The sequence below is a fragment of the Monodon monoceros genome, unplaced genomic scaffold, assembly GCF_005190385.1.
Source record: "Monodon monoceros isolate NGI ecotype Baffin Bay Population unplaced genomic scaffold, NGI_Narwhal_1 Super_Scaffold_12, whole genome shotgun sequence".
Classification (NCBI taxonomy): Eukaryota; Metazoa; Chordata; class Mammalia; order Artiodactyla; family Monodontidae; genus Monodon; species Monodon monoceros.
Window position 1 is genome coordinate 78911049 of NW_021703768.1, and position 24900 is coordinate 78935948.

General features: G+C 37.7%; 1 protein-coding gene across 1 annotated transcript; it reads right to left on the reverse strand.

Annotated features, from left to right (window-relative positions):
• Positions 1 to 227: 227 nt before the first annotated feature.
• On the reverse strand, positions 228 to 20570 carry RIOK2 (RIO kinase 2). The gene is made up of 10 exons (XM_029219217.1): positions 20416 to 20570; positions 17638 to 17776; positions 16774 to 16890; positions 14121 to 14296; positions 11045 to 11133; positions 8850 to 9041; positions 7242 to 7334; positions 5560 to 6084; positions 4802 to 4898; positions 228 to 520 (listed from the first exon to the last, which is right to left on the reverse strand). Exons 1-10 carry the CDS (start codon positions 20479 to 20481, stop codon positions 356 to 358), a joined length of 1659 nt encoding a protein of 552 aa, XP_029075050.1. The 5' UTR covers positions 20482 to 20570; the 3' UTR covers positions 228 to 355.
• Positions 20571 to 24900: the final 4330 nt, after the last annotated feature.

A 24900-nucleotide genomic window follows, 5' to 3' on the forward strand; every position in this document is an offset into this window, starting at 1 on the left:
CGCAGAGCGGCTGGGCCCGTGAGCCATGGCCGCTGGGCCTGCGCGTCTGGAGCCTGTGCTCCACAACGGGAGAGGCCACAACAGTGAGAGGCCTGCGTACTGAAAAAAAAAAAAAACAAAAAACAAAAAACTCAAATATTCCTAACAAAAAATTACTTGGAAAACTGAGTTGCTTTAGCAGAATTACTATAGTTATTCTTTAGAAGACATGTACCGAATGAGTCAAATTTATTGATGAAAGAGGGTCTACTTATCTATTTATATATATATATCTGCCTTGGTCCAAAAAATACTAAAGGTGGCTTAAAAAGGGATCATAGTAACTTTCTGAAAAATATTCAAGTTCTTAAATATATTACTCTCCCCAAAAGCTAGCTGCTTCCAAACTTGATTTAATATTTTGCATGTTTTCTCTCCGTTGCTTTGTAAATATATTTGCTTCTCCTTTCTGTAATCGTCGTCTCACAGCTGATTTTTGCTGTTTTGTCAACTGACGCTTCACCTTCTGTTTCACCAATTCCTGGAAAGATTTCATGAATTAGTATCACTGATAATGGAACATTCTGATAAGGAGTAAACATTCAATAAAACGAAGATTTACACTGCTAATATTTTTCAAATTTCTGTTAAAAGCATGAGTTTTAAAAATTCCAAACACTGACAGTACTATATTTAACAGCAATAAGAGAAACACCAAACTGTTATAAAACAGGAGGAATTAAATTCCTAACAGAAATACAGCAAAAAGTAGCACATAGTAGTGAATAGTCACATTTCTTTAAATAACAAATCATCATAGTGCCACCTAGTGTCTATGAGGAAAACTGGGAAAAACCAACCAACCATAACCCCCAAACCCAAACCCAACAAGATGGAAAGAAAACAAAAACAAACAAACAAAACCAAAACAACCTGCTTATTCCTTTGCTTTCTAGGTAAAAGGAGGCATGGTTTTGTAGTGGAAAATTATGTTTGAAAGCATTTACTACTGGTCAAATATACGCAAGAGTGCCTTCATAACTTCAGGTGTAGAGATGACCTGATGGCAGCAGTTACTCTTGGAAAAGTCCTCATACAGTTTCTGGGAGAAACAGTATGTTTTCACACGGTGAATGGTCATAAATTCAAATTATTTCTTATCACTTAAGACACAGGCTGCCAATGTCAAATGACTTACAAGATGAAGAAAAAAATCTGAATATTCCGTTCACATAATTTTTTTTTCCTCTGAAGCAGCCTGTTTAATTGTGTATAAAATCTTGCATCATCCAACCTCTCCTAAAAAAAGAGTGAACGTTGATGAAGCAAGGGTCTCTTCTCAATATGCCCCACCCCATGCTAGGTACAAAGAAGCATTTATTAAAAATCTGTCAAGTTAAAAAATTAAAGATTAATGGATTTGAGAGGTAAAAAGGAGCCAGAAAAACCAGTCTGCCTAACGCACTGTTTCTTGGACTGTATATGTATAATATAAAACTCTGGATCAGATAAGTTAAATGCAGACTTCAGATATTTTACATAGTTAGGCAGACAGGCTTTAACAAGTTATCCCTCTTTATTTTAGTCTAATGATTCTCAGTGGGAGGAAAAGTAAAAGAAGATAAAGCGAAACAGAAGAATAAAAATGCCAGTTCCTGCAGAGGCTGATGTCCCAGGAGATGCAGTTCCAGTTAGGCCAGAGTCTTAGAAGCACCTGGTTGCTATCCCAGAAATTTCATTACTGAAAGCATTAAGATTGGCTGAAAGTTTAACACATGAGTGACTGGCCTCTAGGACTTTTCTCTACCCTAGGAAGCCAGGCAACTATCACAGCCTCCTCACCCGAGCAGGAGACCAGAAACCTGAATCAGATCAGCATCGTCTTAACTATCACCAAGAAAACAAAGCAATACCTTCAGAATTCTGAAGGTCAATTATTTCCAAACCACAACTCTAATACTTAAATTCTCAATCAGGTGTGAGGACACGATAAAAAGACATTTTTAGTAATAAAAAGTCCTCTCCCCCACCCAAACTCACTCAAAAAACTACTAAAATCCGTTCTGCCACATAAAGAAGTAATAAACTCAGTAAGGAAGAGATAAAACTAGGAAAGAAGGTACCCAACAGGAGACTGAGACAACAGTAGAACATGCACCACATTTAAACTAGAGGAGTTCAGACAGAGGCCTCTGGGATAGTTCCAAGAAAAAGAAATCAATTTATTTTCTAAATATTCTGCTTGAACTTCCCCTTCGTTCTTTACTTCAATGAGACCATAAGATAATCATATCAAGCAGCTAAAGAAAATAAGGAGGTAATGAATTACTATGCATATACCTCCTAATTCAGAACAATTTACAAATCCTACAAGGTTAATTTTCATGTTAAAAAAAGTGGGAGAAAAATCAACACTAGTATATTTTTTTAAAAAAATGATGAAATGCGAAATAAAATACAGTTAATCCTTGAACAATGAGGGTGTTAGGGGCATTGACCCACTGAGCAGTCAAAAATCTGAGTATAACTTAGAGTCAGCCATCTGTATCAGAGGTTCCTCTGCACCTGCGGATTCAACCAACCACAGATCATATAGTACTGTAGCATTTACTATTAAAAAACCCCACATATTCAAACCAGTGTTGTTCAAGGGTCAACTGTACTTCTGTATTATTTCAAGGAGTACATGAAAAAAATGAATGAAAATCATGTACTTTGTTATTGTTTTGTTGTTTGTTGCTATTGATGGTGGCCATGTATGTATTTTTTTAAAATCAATATACCTTAATGTTTAGCTGGAATTTAATTCTGTTACATATGAGAAAGAACAGCATTCATAAATGGCAACTTTGCCAATAAATAGGGAACTATAAAAGTATTTTAAAGAGGAAAACAGATTTTACAATTTCAAAGAACACAGAGCAAATCCTTTAGTTTTGCAGACACGAAAACAACAATCATCAAATTAACGAAGGTAATAAAAGTTTGTTTTCTCCTGACCCTTTAAAAAAAATGGAATACGACCTCAAGGAAAATAGTATGACCAAATTCCCAAAAGAATTAGAAGTTAACACGGTCAATTTATTTCCAATGATTAGAGGGAAACCTTTTTGATTAAGCTGGCTAGAGAGATCTTTTTCCCCCTTAGACTAAAGGCTAATCTGTATTTTATAATGCAGTTTATTATAGGCTCGACCCCATTTGAAATATAAGTTCCTTCTGTTAGCTGTAAGTTAAATGGTATAAAGACAAGACCTAAAGACAATGTTAGTGTCATCATCTTTATATACAGGAAAGAGCATAACTTAGAATTTAAGAAAGTAGCAGGAGTAATCTAACTTTTCTTTATATGCAATTGCCAATTTTACAACACTGTATTGGGTTGGCCAAAAAGTTCATTCGGGTTTTTCTGTAACATCTTACAGGAAAACCCTAATGAACTTTTTGGCCAATCCAACAATTAGATATAAATGCACTTATGTTTTGAATCTGATAAAATCAAAGAAAGGAGGGTGAATACATCTCAATAAGTACAGAAAAATATCAAAGCCAAGAATGGACAGGCAATCATAAAGTGAGAGAAATTCTTAACCAAGACAGGTGATAATACTTAAAGGGAGATATTATCTTCCATCATAATTAAAAGATGTTTCAAAGATTTCACAGACTTAAATTTTATGTTCAGAAAATCAGGTAAATTATGAGGCCATCAGAAGAGTATATAAAATCAGTGCATTTACAGAATTTTATTCTTTTATTTTGGTCTCACAAGTTCCAAATGTTTCTATTATTGAGTAAAGATACCAGTACTACTAAAAGAGCACTATATTAATAAAACAGAGTACTGTTATTTTTAGCTTATTTTTTGATAACTGATTTAATTTTGTAAATGTCCCATATTACCCTCCACAGGGTGTACATTTTAACTTAACAATATATCTGAACTTAAAAAATGAGAAGTTCAGGAAAAAACAAAGTTCTTTCCCTGTGAATTCACTTTCTAAATAATAATTTGATTTCCTCCTTTCTACCTTCTAAACTGACTTTCTTCTTTTGCTCATTTTAAGTAAAGTTATCACTAAAAACTAGTTTCAATGGTATTCAACTTAGTACCTTCAACCAGAAGGAAAAAACCTACCACACCAATTATGTAATTTTATCTCTGCTTAAAATCTACAAAGGAAACAAACTGATTCTTCCTTCCGGGTGGCCAGGAGAAATGGCCGGCAGGCATAAAAGCTCATTGGTAGGAGCTGGACTATACGTTCATTATCCTGTCCAGAAAATGTCCTTTATGAAATTCTTTTGGACATTTGTTGCTAAATGTCCAACAAAAGCTTGAGACACTGAAAGTTTTACAATTACCTATTTTCCTCTTTCAAAATTTAAGAACAAGCTAGCTAGCGAAGCTCGTGCATTTTCACATTTGAGGTGCAGTGCTGTCACTAGCTGAGTAAGCTTGAGCAAAGTCATGTAACTTGTCTGGGCCTCAATTTCCTAATTGTTAAAATGCAGGGACAAGATCACATGAGAATCTACAAAGTCCCCCTTGGATTTAAATTTCTATGATTTTCATCTTTCAAATTCAAGCCAACTTACATGCTGTGTTTTCCCTGAAAGCTCTGATCGTTCCAGCTAAAAGTGAAGTGAACCCTCTCTATTTACTAAATTTGCACTTGTTATCAATTTTATACTATCAACATGTGAAGTCCAAATGGCCAAGGTGGTCCTGTACATCATCTAATCCTCAGAGCGCCTTAGCTTAATAATCTGTCCACAGTAGTGCTAATAAACACCTGGGAAATGTTGAATGAATAGTTACCGGAGGAATTGTTGAACAGCTTAACACACTGCCCGCAGAAGTAACACTCAGAGTTCTTGTTCTATGTTGATTAGTATCTTCCATATTCTCTTCATCTCTAAAATTAAAATCGAAATTTAGTTAATTTTTAATAGTTAATTATGCTTAATTTATATGATATTACTACTTTGAAATACATAAAGCCATATTTCATCAAACTACCCTAAATCTAAAAGTTAAATTTTAAATCTTTTGCTAATCTAAGCTGAGGCTGATTCACTAATATTTGTCCAAAAAAAAAAAAAACTTAAAAGAAAAATAACATAACAGTAATTTTAACTGTGCATTAACAAATAAGTACAAAAGGTTCAAAGCACAAGGGAAAATTCACTGTAAGTAGATATTTTAAGAGAGCACACTTACTACATGTTTATTGGACTATACATTAACCAAACATACATTAAATAATTATTAAAAAATACAAATAATTCACCCATCTAAAACCTCATCAACTTATCAAGAGATCTTATTAACTATTTGAAAGTAATCAGTTTGAATTTGAAAGCAGAACTGCTTAAAATTGAATAAATAGGCTGTCTAGCATAAGTCAATTGTAGAGGGTTATTTGAATTTTAACTATAAAAGAGTTATTTGCTTTCATTTTGCACATGATGATGCAGAATATAGCTGTCATGTCATTTGAAAAAAACATTCATTTACCAGAATCAAAGTCTAGGTCTCCAGATTAAAGTAAAAAACCAATCAACAGAAGTCTATACCTGAAAGGCCTTAATTCTTTGTTTACTGATGACAAGGCAATCATATGAGGGCACTCATCTTCATACTCCTCAGAGCCCATGAGGATTCCACCTTGACCTGTCTTATCATCTTGCCTGGTGTCATGTTCAGTTCTGCTATTCTCCTCAGAAAACTCAGTTACAGAACTGTTTGTAACAACCTGCCCTTTTATTTCTTCTAAAGGCTGATTGAATTCAGTCATTTCAAAACTATGTGCATCAGCACTGTCCTCTGACAAACTGTCTTCCTTTATTTGTTCCAGGTCTCCAGATGATCTGTAACAGCAGTCAACTGATTCACCTATAGAGTTCTGTCCACTTTTAATATCTGATCTACAGTCCTTTGCTTTTTCTGATATCTCCTCATCAGAAAATGAGAATTCAGATCCCTCCTGTGTTTCAATATTTTTATCATCTGGACCTACTGGATGAAGTAGTTCATCATCTGCCTGCATTTCCTTTGTGTAGCCGCTGGCAGAAACCTCTACATCAAGAGAGTCCTCCCTCCTAGGAAAAGAAAAGAATGTTATGCATTTAGAGAGCGAGAAAAAATCCACCTGACATGAATTAAGTATTTAGTGTTCTGATAAATTACGACTCTCAAATGAGTTTAACAGTTTATATATTTTAAAGGTTTTTCTCTGCCTAAAAGGTAATACTTAAATCACTTAACTACACAAATGTAAAGGACATAGCTGGTTGTCATCTAAGAATAAAATGACTGTGAGGGACTTCCCTGGTGGTCCAGTGGAAAAGAATCTGCCTTACAATGCAGGGGATGTGGGTTCAGTCCCTGGTCAGGGAAGTAAGATCCCACATGCCGCAGGGCAACTAAGCACGCACGCCACAACTACTGAGCTCTCATGCCTCAACCAGAGAGCCTGTGTGTGGCAACCTATAGAGCCCACACGCTCTGGAACCCGTGTGCCTCAACTACAGAGCCCACATGCCCTGGAGACTCAGCACCACAACTAGAGAAGAGAAGACCCGCACGACACAACTAGAGAGAAGCCTGCACGCCACAAGGAAAGATCCCTTATGCCTCAGCAAAGATCCTGTGTGCTGCAACTAAGACCCGATGCAGCCAAAAATAAATTAAATAATGAATCTTAAAAAAAAAAAAAGGAATAAAATGACTGTGAAGAGCAACAGATATTAGTAGAAAAGTTACAGAAACTTCAGTTGATACTGACTTAATAAATTAACTTTCAGAGGAGGCTAAAGATTTTAAGTTATGTCAATCATCCCAAATCAGAAAACAATATCTTAACTACGTATACAAAATGAGAACATTTGGCTGTGAGAATTTACATATAATTATGTTCCATGAATCAATTAAATATAGCTCCTATAGTGAATAAAGGAAAAACACAATTTCTGATAAACACTTGGCTTGATTCCTTAAAAATGGGTTATTCACATAGCATCCTATATTGAATAAGCGTTCTCAAATTTATAAGAAACTAAGTAGGTTCCTCCTCCAAATTCAGTAAGGTTAATGGACCACAGGTAGGCATAGTTTTTAAGTTTCATTTGTATATTATATAGCAATGATACTGAACAACAATAATAATGAAAATTTTTTAGATGAAAGTGTTAACTTTTAGAACTAAATAAATCTGGTATTCAGAATTCTATCATTTTATGCAACATAGTATACAAACCTGATATCACTAAAGGTTGGGAAAAGCTCACTTTCATAGCTGAAACGTTTCATGAAGAAATCTCTGATGCATTTAACATCTCTGTCAAAATACCTGCAAAAGCAAGAATCATTTTTTATATAGCCTTTGTTGTTCATCTTTTTCCTTATTAGCCAAAGACAACATCCTTGTTATGACATTCTTGTTGTTACATGAAAGAGAAAAGGATGTTACTCAAAAGAAAAAAGAAACAAATCAGCTGCTGGTGTTTGAAAAACTAAAAGCCCAGGAACAAGGACTATAAGCTGTCAATGGCATACAGTTCTTATGGTTAGAAAACTCGACGTTTTCCCATACTGTGAGACATATATATGAATCCCAGAAAAAAAGATAAGGGCCTGCAGTTTGGGGGCAGATTTCTACTTTCCCTCTCTAGTTTCGTCTGTCTGATTATAGTTCCCATCAGCTTCAGCTATGTTCACTAGAACCTCGAGTCAACTGGGAAAGGTGAAGACAAAAATAAACTAGTGACTCATAAGAAAAAGTTTGGGGACTAATGTTATGTTTATATTATCTTTATTACCCATTAGCTAATATGCAGTAAACATCTATAGGAGATAACTAATGCTGTGGCTTATAAATGGTTATCTGGAGACATGTTAATCTGGACTGAGAGTAGAAGGACCTCTGAATATCAGGTTGCTTTTTAGGCTACCATAAAGCAGCCAGAACAGATTGAATTCTCTAGGTTTCCAGAAAGGGAGAATTAAGAGACAGGATGACATGGAATTGAGAGAACAGGAGAAAAAAAATACTCAATCTTAATTTGATTACACTCAATTGCATCATAGAATACAAACACATAAAGGAAAATATCCTGTCATATTTCACAATTTGGCTGTTTAAATGGTCAAGTAATATGAGAAATAAGATTATCACAGTATATGAAGTGATTCTGCCCTGTGTCAGGGATGAGGTTTTACGTGAATTCCTTTCTCTTATTAAAATAAAAGCTAAAAACAACATGAGAGATATTACCAGTCTGGTAACTGAGTTCAGGACAAAACCGTAACTTTCATCAAGGCCATAAAAAATTATTAAATTATGCCTGGTGAAGCCCTCTTGGAGGCAACCATGAAGCAGAGAGAAAAGGGGAAAGGCAGAGAGGATGTGGTTCTAGGGTTCCTCCTTCCATGTCCCTACTTCTTCTGAGCAGACTTTTGTTGTAAAAATTGGGCTTCCACCGAAACGTTTGTTTGAATAAAGAGTTCCATGGGTGAGAAAGTTTCACTTTCGCAAGTCTGTCAGGTTACAAGAGTAATTCAAATTCTTTTGATGATTTATAAAAGTAGGCAGTTTCTTCAGATTTCTAATATACAGCATTATTTTAATGAATAGGTTTTAAAAACTGTATCAAAGTGCATTTTTTTTCAGTTTTAAAATACTGAGGAGTAAGAAAAATTCTTAGGGGGAAAATCAGAGCATTTTGACATCCCAATTTTTAGACTCTTAACATCAGCCACTTCAAACCAGTTATTAACCCCAATGACAGTATGACAAAGCTGAAAAATTATTAATAAATAAAAGATGACTGCATCACACATAAACACAGTTACATCCAGAATATACCATTCAGCATTGGTATGAGAAGTTGAAACCATCTGTGGAAAATCGATCATGGTGATGTGGTCATCTTTATCCAAAATGAGATTGAATTCATTGAAATCTCCATGAATTAGCCCATGATTTGCAAGTTTAACAATTAGTTCCATAGCTTCATCATATACTGATGCAGGATCTTCAACATGGTGTATCTGACATCTGAAAGTGTAAGTGTGAAAATGGTTATTTGTCCTCATTTATGATTTTAATGAAAGCAAGCATGTGTGTATTTACATTTAAATATTATTTCCATTTCATCATGCCTCCCTAGCAGTTTTCTCTTCAATCCTATCAGCATACAGATATAACAGCTTTAAAAAAAAAAAAAAAAAAAGACACAACCCATTCAATTCTGTATCTTCTTCCCAGTACACCACATTCTTTCTTTCATCTTAACAGCCAAACTCCTCTAATTGTGCTTTCTCCAATTCAATGAGCACTCTAATGAGCCCATTTCAAACAAGCTTTCATTCAACCTTGTTCCAATGAAATAGCTCTCGTCAAAACTACCAATGACTTACATGTTGCTATATCCAATGGTCAATTCTCCACCTTCATCATTATCTGGTCTGTCAGTTAACCTCTTCCCCCTCCTTGAAGCAGCTCCTTTCACTTGACCCTTGGTACACTAACTCTTCAGGCTGTCCTCTTTCTGCCCTGATCATTCCTTCTTAGTTTTTTTAGCTAGTTCTTCAGCTTTTCCCTGACGTATAAATTTTGGAGCTCCTCAAAGGTTAATCTTAAGACCTATTATCTTAACCATTCTTGGTGATCTCATACAGGCTCATACACAGACTTCAATCTAGACTTCTCTGAGCTTCTGGGCATCTCTAACTTACCGTGTCCCAAACTGAACCTCTGATTCTGCCCCACCCTCTAACTCCAAACTGTCTTTCTGCAGTCTTTCCCATTTCTGTAAATGGCAACTTTATCCCTCCAATTATTCAGGCCCCAGATCTTGGTGTTATCCTTACCTGCCCCTTCCTTTATATCAATACCCAATCGCAAACAAATCATGTAGGCCCTGACTGTAAAACATATCCAAAATCTGACCACGTTTCATTACCTTCACCATCTACCACTCTGATCTAAACTACTATCATCTCTTGCTTGCATTATTACAATAATTTCCTAACTTTTCTTCCTAATCCTGTCCTAGTCTCCTTTTAGTCTATTTCCAATACAGTAGTCAGAGTGATCCCATTAAAACATTAGTCAGATCATGTCTCTTCTCAATTCAAAATCCTCCAATGGCAGGGAGTTCCTTGGCAGTCCAGTGGTTAGGACCTGCAGTTTTCACTGACACCAAAAAAAAAAAAAAATCCTCCAGTGGCTTCCTGTCTCAATCAAAATGGTCCTTAATACTATTGCTACAATGGCCATCACATTAGGAAATATAAATGTATCAAATCAACCTTAAAGTTACTGAATGTTATATGTCAAATATATCCTCCCCACCAAAATAAATAAATAGAACATCCTTGCAATGGCTTACAAATCGTCTGCTGCCTCTGTGATCTCATCACTTACAATTTCTCTCCTTACTCACTCAGCTCCAGCCACAGTGGCCTTCTGTTTCCTGAACATGCAGGCATACTCCCATTCCAGGATTTACGCATTTGCTCTTGCCTCTGCCTGAAATGTTCCTAGATATCTGCATGATTTCCTCTGTCACTTCTTTCAGGATTCTGCTCAAAAATCCCCTTATCAAGGAGACTTTTCCTGGTCACCCCATGTAAAATAGCAGCCTCCTACACCCACCCACCTCAACACTTCCTGTCCCCCTTACCCCACTTTATTTTTATGCATGGCATTTACCACCATCTGATGTATCAAATATTTCCTTGTTTAGCTATTTCCTGCAAGTTTCCTTCCATTAGAAAGTAAGCTCTATGAGGGCAGGGACTTTGTTTTGTTTACTGGGGAGCCTAGAACAGCGCTTGGCACATACTAGACTGTTTATTTACTGACTGAGTCAGAGAGTATAAAATCCATATTGTCAGAATGAAACTGAATTTTCAATTTGCCTTTAAGTCTACTACTTTATGTTAATTTCTAACCTCCCAGAAGCAATATTCCATTTACAGAAAAAAAAAATTACTTTTTAAAATTGAACCTTATAATTATTTATTAGGACTGAAGGTTCCAAGAATTATACTTACAGAGGATAGCCTTTTATGAGTTCCATGACCACTGCATGGCGATTATAATCAACTGGCTTTGGAACTGGAAATTTCCTTTCATACAATGCCTAAAATATAGCAAAACAGGTAAAAAGTAACGAAGAGGTCATTCATTTTTAGGGAACAATAAAATTAAATGTACCTGTCCACAACCAGAAAAAAAACATATAAGCCTTTACAAAATTACAGTTAACACATGATTATTTATGTACGGTTTATTCACTGCACAGAATGAGCTGTACATAAAAACAACATTGTAAACCAGTTTTTGTAATTCACTTTTTTTTTGGCGGTACGCGGGCCTCTCACTGTTGTGGCCTCTCCCGTTGGGGAGCACAGGCTCCGGACATGCAGGCTCAGCGGCCATGGCTCACGGGTCCAGCCGCTCCGCAGCATGTGGGATCTTCCCAGACCGGGGCACGAACCTGTGTCCCCTGCATCGGCAGGCCCTGTAATTCACTTTTTTACCAAACATTCATTTACTGAACATTTACTAAATATTATACACTGTGCTAGGGTTACAAAAATGAGTGTGAAAATGTCTCTGCCTTCAAGAAGCTTCGTCTTTTACGATATGTATATCTTCTATTTTGTAAGTTTCTGTCATTTACTGGGAGTGTGCTTAAAAAATTTAAATGGAAATAAATTGTGATTTAGGAAATATTCTGCCTTCTGGCATATCAGGAAATGAAATATTCCAATATATTAGGCATTTCAGTTTATATAGCACTGGCCTTTTTCTTCAGACCACAATATACAATATAAATCTATTATGTGACAGGGCTTCCCTGGTGGCGCAGTGGTTGAGAGTCCGCCTGCCGATGCAGGGGATACAGGTTCATGCCCCGGTCCGGGAAGGTCCCACATGCCGCGGAGCGGCTGGGCCCGTGAGCCATGGACGCTGAGCCTGCGCGTCCAGAGCCTGTGCTCCGCAACGGGAGAGGCCACAACAGCGAGAGGCCCACGTACCGCAAACAAACAAACAAAAATCTATTATGTGACAAACAGTCACTGTAGTCACAAATAAACACCGTAGTGGTCTGAGTCAAATGTTACTACCCACCATCCATAAATCCATTTTTTACCCTATGTTTAACTTTTTCTATCTTATTGCTTACAAAGGCCTGTTGTATTACTTTCTTCAAAATATCTTAGATTTATGCCCTCTGCCATTTGGAATGCTACCATTTCTAAGCAGGCCTTTGTCATTGATATCTGAATCACGCCAACAGTGGTTCTAGTTCTTGCTACCACACCAAACCTTTCTTCAAGTGTACCAATACCAACTAAGATGCTTGCGTCAATGCTCCATTTAAAAAAAAACTACAATGGCTGTAAATATCGACTTCAGTCTGAATAACTTTTCCTAGTTTTCAAAACTCTTTAATCCACTTATCCAGTCCTAGTTCTCTCAATACTCTGTCCAATAAACACTCTGGAGTGTGATCAAGACAGTCACCTTAGTGACTGTCCCCATACACACAGGGCTCACACGAATATTCATGTCTTTGCCATTCTGGTTCCTTTGCAAAGTACACTGTCTTATTGTCTTTTCCTTACAGACAAATCATATGCAACTCCATTACTCTACTCAACTCCCACTCACTTATGAAACCTCCTTCATCGATCATTCTACTCTACAGAAGATTCTCTAAACTCAACATACAATTTGACATTTAAACTGTTCTGTTTTAGGTGTGTTCATGTTATCTTTCCAACTTTAAGAGACACACTGCACTTGTTATTTCTTTGGTATCTGCTGTTCACCTCCCCCAACAAAATACTTAATATAGAGGTAGGCACACAGCTGACACTCAATATATGCTTATTAACAGGGTTAATTTTAAGAGCTGTCTACTCTACTTCCTCCCTTCTTTGGACAGGAACTGAACTACTTCCCTCTCTCCAAAGACTGTCTGCTTGGCTATATATTTGTTATTTTTAAATCCAAATGGTTTTGAACATGCTTTGGCAGCTCAACAGTATGTAACAACTCTAACTATTGTCATAGTGGTCTAGCCCTTGTACCATAGCTTAACCCTTAAGTTATAGCTCAATCTTATCTTATTTTCGCTTAGGAAAAGAGAGAATAAATTTAAGAAGCATATTTATCCACAACCAGGCTCTATTCCTGTGCCTTCATATAAACACACCAAGAAGACACTTAATATAGTTTGGGGGAAATGTGTAACAATTCCTACCAAACTGCCTACTTACTATCACAGGATACAAACCACTGATATAACACAAAAAACACAACATGTATGGTATTGATATCACTTACTTATACTGACTAGAGGATTCTTCCCTCAGGATTACTAAAAATTTAAGCACATGAATTAAAATAACCTACTCAAAGAACATCAAACTGAAATTCCCAAGAAACAACAGGTCATACACTGGAGTGACTTTTAATAATTCAAAATTTTAAAAAGATAAGTTATAACAAATAAATCCTACTGGAGAGAATAGTAAGAATGCAGTTATTTTCTAATTTAAATTATTAGTGGAGACAATTAATTTGGTTATTATTAAAGATATTTAGTAAATCTATCTTGAACATAATTTGGAAGGTAAAAGGTTGAAAACTAAAGATTTTTACCATTTCTAATATACATACAAATTCATAAATTGACATTTCTTCCATTGTGGAAAAAAAAATACCAGTCAACTTACCTGAGAGACTAAGGTTTCTACGGAAGGTAATTATCTGGTGTTTTCAATTAGAGACAGACATATGCATAGACAGGTATAGATTTACATTCACACATACACATTTGTGAGGCAATTACATCACTAGTTATTTCAGGCTACTCTATCTTGTTAATATTGTAGAATACAAGTTGCCTTTATGCATTTATAACAGCTAAAAATACCTTTGCGTAGAAGGAAACCACGAGAAAAACAAATACCAGAAATAGTCTAAAGAGTTAAAAAGTGACTGTTAAGGATTGGGACTGAGAGTAGGGAGATGCGGAGGCAACAGACTGATGCATGTCACTACAACCTTTTAACTACACATACTGTTTGGTTAAAAATATAAAATTAAAAATACCTTCATATAAGCAAATTCTTTCATGGCAGAGAGACGAGATAAATAAAGCCAAGACATGTTATGCCTGTGTTTATGATAATCACGCTTGTTTTTCAGATTTCGAAAGGAGGTTCTTCCCAGTCTGTGAAGCTTTAATGCAAATTGCTGCCCTTCTTCATTTGCAACAATGTAAATATCTAGAGTCAAAATTTTAAAAGGATCATTATTATATTTTTATTCCAGTAAATTTAAACAATTCCAATTTTCTAACTTTGGTTTTATTTGTACCAAATTTTATCTTTCCTAATAACTAGAAATAGTTACCATTCAGCAAAATTCTTTTTATTGTAATTTTAATTACAATACAAAATGATGACATGTATTAATATCTACTACAGAAGAAAACAGGGATGCAAAGGTGTCAAAGGTTACTGCTTCCAAAGATGCTCAATGCTCAATTCCATTTAGTGGGAATACATCTAATTGTTCCTTAGTGTCCTACATGTACGAGCAGTGATTAATAATATCTTCCTTTTCAACATAGGACTTGTCTGGCGGTCCAGTGGTTAAAACTCTGCGCTTCCACTGCAGGGGACATGGGTTAGATCCCTGGTCGGGGAACTAATCCTGCATTACCACGCAGCAGGGCCAAAAAGAAAAAAAAATTCTTTCTTTTCAACAATGTGAATTTCAATTCTTAAATTGCTTCAATGAATAAATACTGAGTATCCAAATATAATCCTATAATAATCAGAATGGAGATCTTCCCATAAATATTCTAACTATCAAACAAGTTGCTATTTTAATACTAACATTTAGAACATGTCCTAATTACTCATGAGAGAAACAGCCTCTCATGTTCGTGAGATTATAAATTGACACAATTTGGAAGGAAATTTGGTAATATCAAAATTTTGAATGTGCATAACTTTAGCTCTAATAATTTAATTTCTAAGACTGTAATACTTGGCAACTACAAGAAAGACACCTCTGCTAATATTAAATGATGTCAGGGATGCACCAAGTGGAAAAAAATCAAGGTGTAGAATTGTAAGTACTGTTTGCTTTCACCTATGATTAAAAAGGTATGTGAATGTATATACATACATCCTCAGTACATTATATACTTGTATTTACATAGAATATTTCTATGATATGTACAATATTAATAAATAGTGATAGCTTTGGGAAGTAGTAACAGGAGATGGAGACCTGGGTTAGGAGTTAAGATTCACTTTTTACCGTACTCGTACTGTTTTGCAAGTAATGAAGTTCTTAAAAATTAAAAGAAAGCCATTTTTTTAATTGGAAAAAATTGGACATAAAAAAATTAAGAGGAAAAAGAGGTGTTTCATTACATCATTTTATACATTTTTACACACACACACTCCCATATTTAGTAACTCTAATATTACTTATTAAATATATACCATACTCTGGATACTAATATAGTAGACATACAAACCATATGAAGTACCAAAACAACCTCCTTTGGAATAGGTTTCCTAATAGTTCTTTTACTTCTAATTTTAATTTTTTTTTTTTGCGGTACTCGGGCCTCTTACTGTCGTGGCCTCTCCCGTTGCGGAGCACAGGCTCCGGACGCGCAGGCTCAGCAGCCATGGCTCACAGGCCTAGATGCTCCGTGGCATGTGGGATCCTCCCAGACCGGAGCACGAACCCGTGTCCCCTGTACCGGCAGGCGGACTCTCAACCACTGCGCCACCAGGGAAGCCCTAATTTTAATTTTTTTGCTCTCTCAGTTTAAAGTATGTAACTATACAGCATAAACTTTGTAGGACAAAAAGTAGTGTATAAGAGAGCATGGCATAAAGAAAATCTTTCTCTGTTCTTTATTTTTACCACACATAAAAAACCGCTACATAGGTATTTGTTTAATGCTATTTTAGAGTTTTTTTCTGTGGTTCTACACATATGGTTCTACACATATCTAACTTTGCCCTGTTGATCATACTGCTGTGATGGAAAGTGTGGTTTTTATAACTTCCTTGTGATACTTTTTAAAAAAAATATTTATTTATTATTTTTGGCTGCATTGGGTCTTTGTTGCTGCACGTGGGCTTTCTCTAGTTGTGGTGAGCGGGGACTACTCTTCGTTACAGTGCACGTGCTTCTCACTTGGGTGGCTTCTCTTGTGGAGCACAAACTCTAGGTGCGCAGGCTTCAGTAGTTGTGCATGTGGGCTCAGTAGCTGTGGCTTGTGGTCCCTAGAGCACACGCTCAGTAGTTGTGGCACACGGGGTTAGGTGCTCTGTGGCATGTGGGAACTTCCTGGACCAGGGCTCGAACCCATGTCCCCTGCATTTGCAGGCGGATTCCCAACCACTGCACCACCAGGGAAGCCCCCTTGTGATACTTTTAAAAATTATTACAAATGTTCAATTTATCAGATATTAAAATAAGAACAAATAAAGTATTTGCCAAAGATTTCAGTTATTAGAGGAAAACCGATTCTTGGTATAACTGAACTTTCAGTGATAGACTTACGAAAAAACAGTTTACTAAACTAAGGGTAATTTCAAAATCTGTATTGCTTTCAACCAACTTTTCAATTTACTGTTTAGTTAGAAAAATAGAAAAGATGAATCCTTTCTCAAGGGGAAACATAAACTAAAGCAAATAAAATGCACTCAGTAGTACTATCAGTACTTACCAGATTCTTTGCCAACACCCATCTGGTTTCCAACAGACTCAACCACCTGTCTAGAAGAAAGTGTTTTCAAAGCTAGGTAATCATAGCCTGCATTTGTCAACCGATAGCCCTGGACAGCTAGAAAAAATCAAACGAGAAAGACCATATTTTAGTTACACTGTACCATCAAGTCACATCAGGTCAAGAGAAAAATTTAAACAAGGGAAGTCTTAGCTGGAAAAACACTAGCTACCCAGGCTTATGAGTTTTAGCATTTCTTGCTGTAATTTTTATTTCTTCTCTAAAGCAGTGTTACTCAAAGTGTAACCTACAGACTGATACCAGTCTATAAATGTTTGTTACTAGTCTGTGACAAGTTATAGAAACTAAGTGGTTCAAAAATTTTTGTATCAATTTGACTAAGTTATCTTATGTCTTCAATTCTAATAAGAAGGAATTTGTGCCTGTATTTTGTCAGTTTTTAATTTTTCTAGTAATTATTTTTATTATTTTATAAAGGTACGGATCCATAATAGGTGGAAAAAGAGAAACTCATCCCTCACCACTATGGTTTGAGAGGTAATGCTCTAGAGTCCTTTGGCAGACTGTACTTGTCAAAGACAGCAACAATATCTTAATCCCACTTGTTCTTCTGCAATTGGAACTTGCTAATCCCCTATGAGGAAATGGAGGCTATTTCTCTAGCCTCCTGGATCTGGGTGGGCCCTGTGATTGCTCTGACCAATAGAACATGGTAGAAGTGTACTGTGTCAGTTCTATGTCTAGTGCTTTCCTAGTCTGGCAGCTTCCACCTGCTTTTTGGAATACCTGCTCTGGCGGAAGCCAGTTACAGGGAAAATTACAAACGGTGCCTCAAATACTTACTTTTGGTTCGCTCCCAAGCTATAAGTTTATGTTTTACTAGTTCTCTTAAAACTTTATTACAACCACCATGTTTAAGGCTGGCTATAGAAGCAACCAAACTGCAGGGAACAATTTCATGGTTCTTCATGCCCATTTCAACCTGCAATTGAAGAAATCAAAATGCAATCATAATCAACATAGAGCTGTGGTCTACCAAAACCTTGTGAAAAACTTAACTTCTCCGTCAAACTTTCCTGACCATGCAGTTTCCCAACCAATTGTGAGACCTAATTATTACCTTCTCTAGACATATTTTAAATCACAATTTGGTATATAATCATTGATATTCATATTCTCTCTCTCTCTCTACTATACTATATGCAGTTCAAGAGTATGAATTGTGAGTGCTTAACAGTTACTAACATATGGTAGGTACCAAAATACGTATTGACATCCAAATATTTGTGTTTAATAACTACAGATATTCCAGGTATTTATTAAGAAGGTATTTAATGAGAATATATGAAAGGACCTGAAATGTAGACCAAAAGTTTTAGATTTTATACTAAGGAAAGTAGGAAACTCATGAAGATGCTTAGGCAAGGGAGATTTAAGGGTTGTTTTAAGGATGTTAATCTAGCAGGAATGTGCAAAGTGGTTTAGAGAAGGCAAAAACTGGAGGTGCTGTATTGGAGAACTAAGACAACAGTCTGGGCCAGAGAAAACAGAAGCCAGGACAGGGAAGAGGTGGTGGTAATGGAGGGAAAGAATTAAAGAAATTAGTATGAGAGGGATTGGCACTGGATGTGGGAGGGTAAAGTGAATGAAGAGTCAAAGGTGAAGTGAAAAGAAAGAAGACGCTTTAAGATAGTAATAATTATTATTATTTTAATGGAGTTTGGGAAAGGAGTGAAGGGGTAGACAAAGTTGATTAATTCGATATGAGCACACTGAGTCTGAGGTGTTGGAAGGTCCTTCATGGAAGGTACTTCAGATGAAGATGTTTAAGGAAAATTGGAAAGGCTGATCTGCACTTGGGAATGAAGTCATAACTACAGGGAAAAAATCGTCATTTACTTGATGGAGGTAAGAGATAAAGTCATACATAAAGTGGATGTGATCATTAAGTGAGAGATAATGGAAGAAAAAGGAGGGATAAGGGACAGAACTTGGGGGGGGGGAATTCACACTGAAAGGTAAGGGCAGCCAGTCAAAGTATGATTATTGATGTAGGAGGTGCCAGAGAAGTAAAGGGAAGATGGTCAAGGAAAGGTGGCCACTGATACCAAGACTAGCAACACTCAACTGAGACTGAAATATTTAATGAATTAGGCCATTCCTTGGTGAGCTTCAAAATGAACTTAAGAATTGCAAAAATAAAGTTTTGGAAGATAAATCTGGCATCGTTTTGATGTCCCAACCAAAACCTCACACTTTAAACTTAACTAATCTTCCATGCTTTGTTCTGTTTCTCCCAGCCTCTAACATTCTCTTGACTCCCCTATTTCTGTCAGAGGCATTAAGGAGTGAGTTAATGTGCTGAGGAAGTAGAGAAGGAAGGTATCTTTTGACAGTAGGTATTTAGAGAAAGTGTGGCTGAATTTCAGAATCTATGGGAGGAGAAAGAAGTGTCTTCCAAATTTTACACTGAATTTGCATTTGATAGTTTATTCCTTAAGAAATGCCTATTTAAGCAAAAAATAATAGCTCCTAAATAAATGTGTTTTATTCTGCAAATGCCTAATCTATGTGTTGATCTTTGTGCTATAAGACTAAGACCATAAAATCCGTTTTTGTCACTTCCTTGCTTAACAACATTCAGTGGCTCCCCTATACTTAGAATATATTCAATATTCTTTACCAAGCCTGCATGACTATCTATAGCACATGATCTGGCTCTCACCTTTCCCAGTTACATCTCCAACTCTTCAGTCTCTTGCTCACTATGCTCCAGCCACACTGGCCTTTCTAGTCTTCAGAAATTGTTCCTGCCTTGAGGCCTTTGCACTCACCACTGTAGCTTCCTCTCCCTTCAGTTCTTTCCAAGGACTTCACTGGACCAGCTCCTTCTCATTCAGCTGTTATGCCCGCCCCGCATTCTTTCTTTTACTTAGCAAATATTTATTCAGTACCTACCAAATACCAGGAACTTTATAAAAACAGACAAGATTCTTGCACTCGGGCAGTCTTCTCTGACTAAACAATTTAAAAACAGTATTCAGGCTCCCTGCCTCCACCATGAGGGGTCTCTATTCCGTTATTCGCTTTATCATCTTCATAGGACTTATTATCTTCATATTATCCCTTATTTATTCGTTTACTTGATGATTTGCCTCCTTCGTCTTGTCTGTCCTGTAACCCGTGGAATTCTCTAAAACAGTTACTACATATCCGATAAGTATGTGTGGATTGAATGAAACTGAAGGAATGCTATGTGACTCAATCTGTGAGTAGGGAACTCAATGCTATCAATTACTCTTCAGGATTCTTAAACCCTTCTCAGCTGGTCAGAAGCCCAGGATCAGAGAAGCTTCCCAGGCTACAGAGATTCGATGTGGCTCTGGAGAAGGGGAGCAAAATAGGAAGGAAAAGAGGGGTCTTTGCTTTACGTGGGGGAAGATAAAAAGCTTCTGAACAAAGGCTTTTGAAAAATCCGACTGTCCGGTCTTTTCCCCATTCCCAACCTCGGCCGCGTTCCAGGGCCTAAAGCGCGCTCCGCTCCCAGCAAACTTGGAGGAAGAGGAAGAGCACGCGCGGTAGAAAAGGTCAGGGGAGAGGGAAAAATGGCGAACTTCTTACCGCGGTCAGGACCCTGAAGTCATCCCGGCTCATGTAACGCAACTTGGCCACATTCACCTTTCCCATAGCGGCCCCGGACCCAGGCCAGAATCCTGTTTCAACAACCAGACAGCGATAGGAAAGCTGGCACTCTTGCTTCTCCCGCGCCTCACAGCGGTCGGGCGGCTCGCGCCTGCGCAGCTTATACTACAGGTCCTTGTTACTAAAAAGAGGTACCGTTCTCACTGACTTGGGGGCAATAAAACGTCTTCTGAGTCTTATGAAGCATATAGTACGGAACAAAGCAGAGTATTTTTTTGTAAAGTGATTTTGTTATGTGGCTTAGTCGGCGGACTCTAAGTGCTCTCTATCATACGCCATTTATTTTTCATATCTGTCAGGACCGGCTGCCTGAAGGATGCGACCCGCCTCTAAGAGCAGAGAGGTAGTTTAATGGGAGGAGCACGTTTAACAGCAACTCCTACTTTAGGCGAAGTGACTTCCACTAAGAGATGGAGAAAATGAACCTGAGCCGGACGCCGGACAATCCAGGAGATTAGAAATAGAGTAACCACACTAGCAGGCCCCTGTCTAACTGCGCATGCTCAGGACAGGGGCAGACGTGGTTAAAGAACTCTGGCATCTGCTCACTACTTGGTTTAAGTTGGTCCCCGAGACTCCGGAGTGCGCCTGCGCCTGCGCCTGCTGGGGGGTGGAGCCTGGAGTGACGTGTGGGGGCGGGGCTGTAGCCGGCGTCTCTCCCGCGCTTTTCCAGAAAAAGTGCGCATTTTGACGTTTCTGAGCTTACCTACGTGGGTTGTCAATTGAGGACCCGATTTAAGGGCTTTAGGAGAACTGCCGACACCCGCCCTGGGACTCCAACCTACGTCAACAAAAATGTAGCCGGAGCGGGACCGTAAATAGCTTGCACCCCGACAAAGAGGGTGCGTACTCTACTTTCTTACAACAAGTATAACAAAACTTGTATGATAATGTTTGCATTTATATCTCGTTTCATGAACTATATTTTAAACCTTTAGAAGGCATGGGCTTACCTGGTGTTGCAGTGGTTGGGAGTCCGCCTGCTGACGCAGGGGACACGGGTTCGTGCCCCGGTCCGGGAGGATCCCACATGCCGCGGAGCGGCTGGGCCCGTGAGCCATGGCCGCTGAGCCTGCGCGTCCGGAGCCTGTGCTCCGCAACGGGAGAGGCCACAACAGTGAGAGGCCCGCGTACCGCAGAAAAAAAAAAAAAAGGCAGTTATTTTGGTTCGCTAGTCACGTGAGGTGAGGGTGCTGCATTTGCTCGCGGAGGTTTGTGGGCCACTGCTGTTCAGCCTCTCCCTGGGTCTAGCCTCAAAACTTTTAGTATAAACTTTGGAAATCAGTCTTTACAAAGAGTTTCTGTCCTTCCCCCGCCTCCGGTTTTTCACTGACGCGTGTGCTGATTTTCCTCTTCTCAAAGCCCCCACTGGGTATGTTGCTCTGTCCAGACACAGAACTAGCCCTTTAATAAAACATGCACTGGAATTCTAAGGCAGGCAGTTGAATCTGCCCTATCTTTTCAGCCAGGATAGTTAATATTCTGAAATAGAGAATAAAGAAAGCAGAGCAACCCTCTATTCCCTCAACACAACCTTTGCCTTCTTTTTTACTTGAATTCAGTAAATTTTTGGTTAACCAAGCTCAACTAATGGAAATCTTCATTGAAATGGAATTTTTTTTCTGTAATTCACATAAGACATAAAAATGAAAAGTTTTGGGATTTCCCTGGTGGTGCAGTGGTTAAGAATCAGCCTGCCAATGCAGGGGACACGGGTTCAACCCCTGGTCCGGGAAGATCCCGCATGCTGTGGAGCAACTAAGCCCGTGTGCCACAACTACTGAGCCTGCGTTCTAGAGCCTGCGTGCCATAACTACTGAGCCTGTGAGCCACAACTACTGAGCCCGTGTGTCACAACTACTGAAGCCCGCGTGCCTAGAGCCCATACTCTGCAACCAGAGAAGCCACTGCAATGAGAAGCCTGTGCACCACACCGAAGAGTAGCCCCCACTCACTGCAAGTAGAGAAAACCTGTGTGCAGCAACGAGGATCCATTGCAGCCCCAAATAAATGAATAAAATAAATAAATTTATTTTAAAAAATAAAAAGTTTTTAAGGAAACCAAATGACTAACTTATGGAGCAAGAATGGGATGAGAAACACGAGTCATTTGGGGTCTATTTATAATCTAACACTTTAGCAGACATTATTAATCTATTGTGACACAAACCTTAGCTTACTTCTTAACTCTGCTCCAGGCAACCACCACTAATTGATTGGATTTGGCTAGAATTGCTGTCTTGGTTCTGGCGTATTCCCTGGGGATAATCACACTGAGCCCAAATATTTTATACTTTCAATATTAATATACATCTATTTTTAAAACATCTTATTCAATCCTTTGAAGAGTAAAAGTGATTCAAGTACTGTTCAGTATTCTGCTCTACTCTACCATACCATGCTTAGTAATGACAAACAAAAAATGCACAATATTCTTCATTCACTCATTTACTGTTAATCTGTATGTCAGAATTTTTTCTCGATCTTGGGGAAACTCAATCCCAACCCTTAAGCCTTGTGGTGGAAGAATATGAGTAATAAGTTAGAGAATAGTATAAGAGGTATGCAAAGGATTTATCACATCATTATTTCTTCCTTCCCTACTCTGTCTCCTACCCCTCTCCCCTCCACATACGGGGCTTGTCCTCACAAGCTGCAGAGATCTTGACTGTCCAGAAATTAAAGCTCAAACTTCTTAAAGTTCAGACTTCTTAGGCTGGCATTTAAAATCTTCAGTAACGTATCATTACTTCCAAGTGGCATATACACTTGCCTAATTGAACTACTTTGTTTTTACCTTGTACAACTCCCTTGATTTTCTGTCTCACTGCATTTTCTCTTCATCTCTAATGCTCACTTTGCCTTCCCCTTTTCTTTTTTTTCTTTACAGTCACTGTATATGTAAATCCTACCTGCCATTCTTAAAATGCCATGCATTCCATAAAGTTTTTGTTTAATATCCTTATATTAGTTTCCTAGGGCTGCTTAACAAATTACTGCAAACTTGGTTGCTTAAAACAATCAAAATTCATTCTTTTACAAAGGGTTCTGGACCATGCTGCAACCAGAGTGTCTGAGGGAGAATCTGTTTCTTGCCTCTTCTGGTTTCTGCCAGCATTTGGTGACTGCTGGTGTTTCTTACCTTGTGGTTGCATCACTCCAGTCTCTGCCTCTGTAGTCACGTAGACTTCTCCACTTCTGTGTGTGTCTCCCTCTGTCTGTGTCTTATAAAAATACATGCGATTACATTTAGGGCCCACCCAGATTCTTAACCATATCTGCAGGTTTTTTTTTCCATAGAGGGTAAGTTCATAGGTTCCTTTATATTATGAAAGGGTTGGACTTGACTTGGTGTTTCTAAACTTTTGGTTAATGTAAGTCCCCATCTCAGCCCCATAATCTCCATTCTGCTCTGGTTGAGAATCACTCTCTTCTGTGTATGCCTAGGAACCAAGAATATTTGGTTAACATTTGTTTTATGAAAATAATGTTTTTTTCATATTGATGACTTTGATAGCACCATTTCCCTTTGGAACTACTGGACAGGTGATCAGTCAGACCAGGTTTAGTCAGAGGACAGAACCCGTATTAGTTATTTAAAAAGAGAATTTAATATTAGGAATTAAGAATTTGGCATAAAGCTAAATAGAAAACTGAAAAGGGGAAAGGAGAATAGTAAGACACCACAACTACCAGGAGGATAAGATAAGGATTGGTTTGGCAGGTGTTGCACAAACTGCAAACTACATTCACATGTTATTATGGAAGGGTTTTGCTGCTGGGCTGAAGAAGTGTTGGGACAATGCTAACAAGAATGGCTTACCGAAGAAGCCTGGAGGAAGCAAGTGAGATGCGGACTGAAGGAACAAGTTGGTTCTTTCTCCTTCTAGGATTCCTTTTCAGCAGAATCCAACATGGAGGCAGCTGGCAAAACAGAAACGTGGTTTACAAGGTCTCAGCCCTGGCGTCAGAAAGTATAACGTAGAAGTCTGGGTTTGGACTTCTAAAAGACAATAGCTTAATAACTGACACAATCTCTGAGATGCTTTTGAGATTTAAGATTCTGTTAGCCTCTTAGACTTCCACAGGCTAATACTCAATTAAGAATCTTTATGGTTTGCTTTTTTTTTAATGTACTTTGATACAGAGAGTAAATGTTTCAGATTTTTGATCTTCTATTTCATTGCCTTACTTGAATTAATGAATGTCCTTGCTTTAGTCCTGTTCTTGTTTTGTTGTTGTTGTGTTTTTTTGTTTACAAGAGTTAAAAATAATCCCATTATCCTAATAGAGATTTTTATTAAATAAGGGCTTTTGGTTTACCTAAAATAGTGTAATTGTCTTGGTTCCAAATGAGAACACTTGGTATATTATTCCAGGTTACTCTTTCAAATGATGGAATTT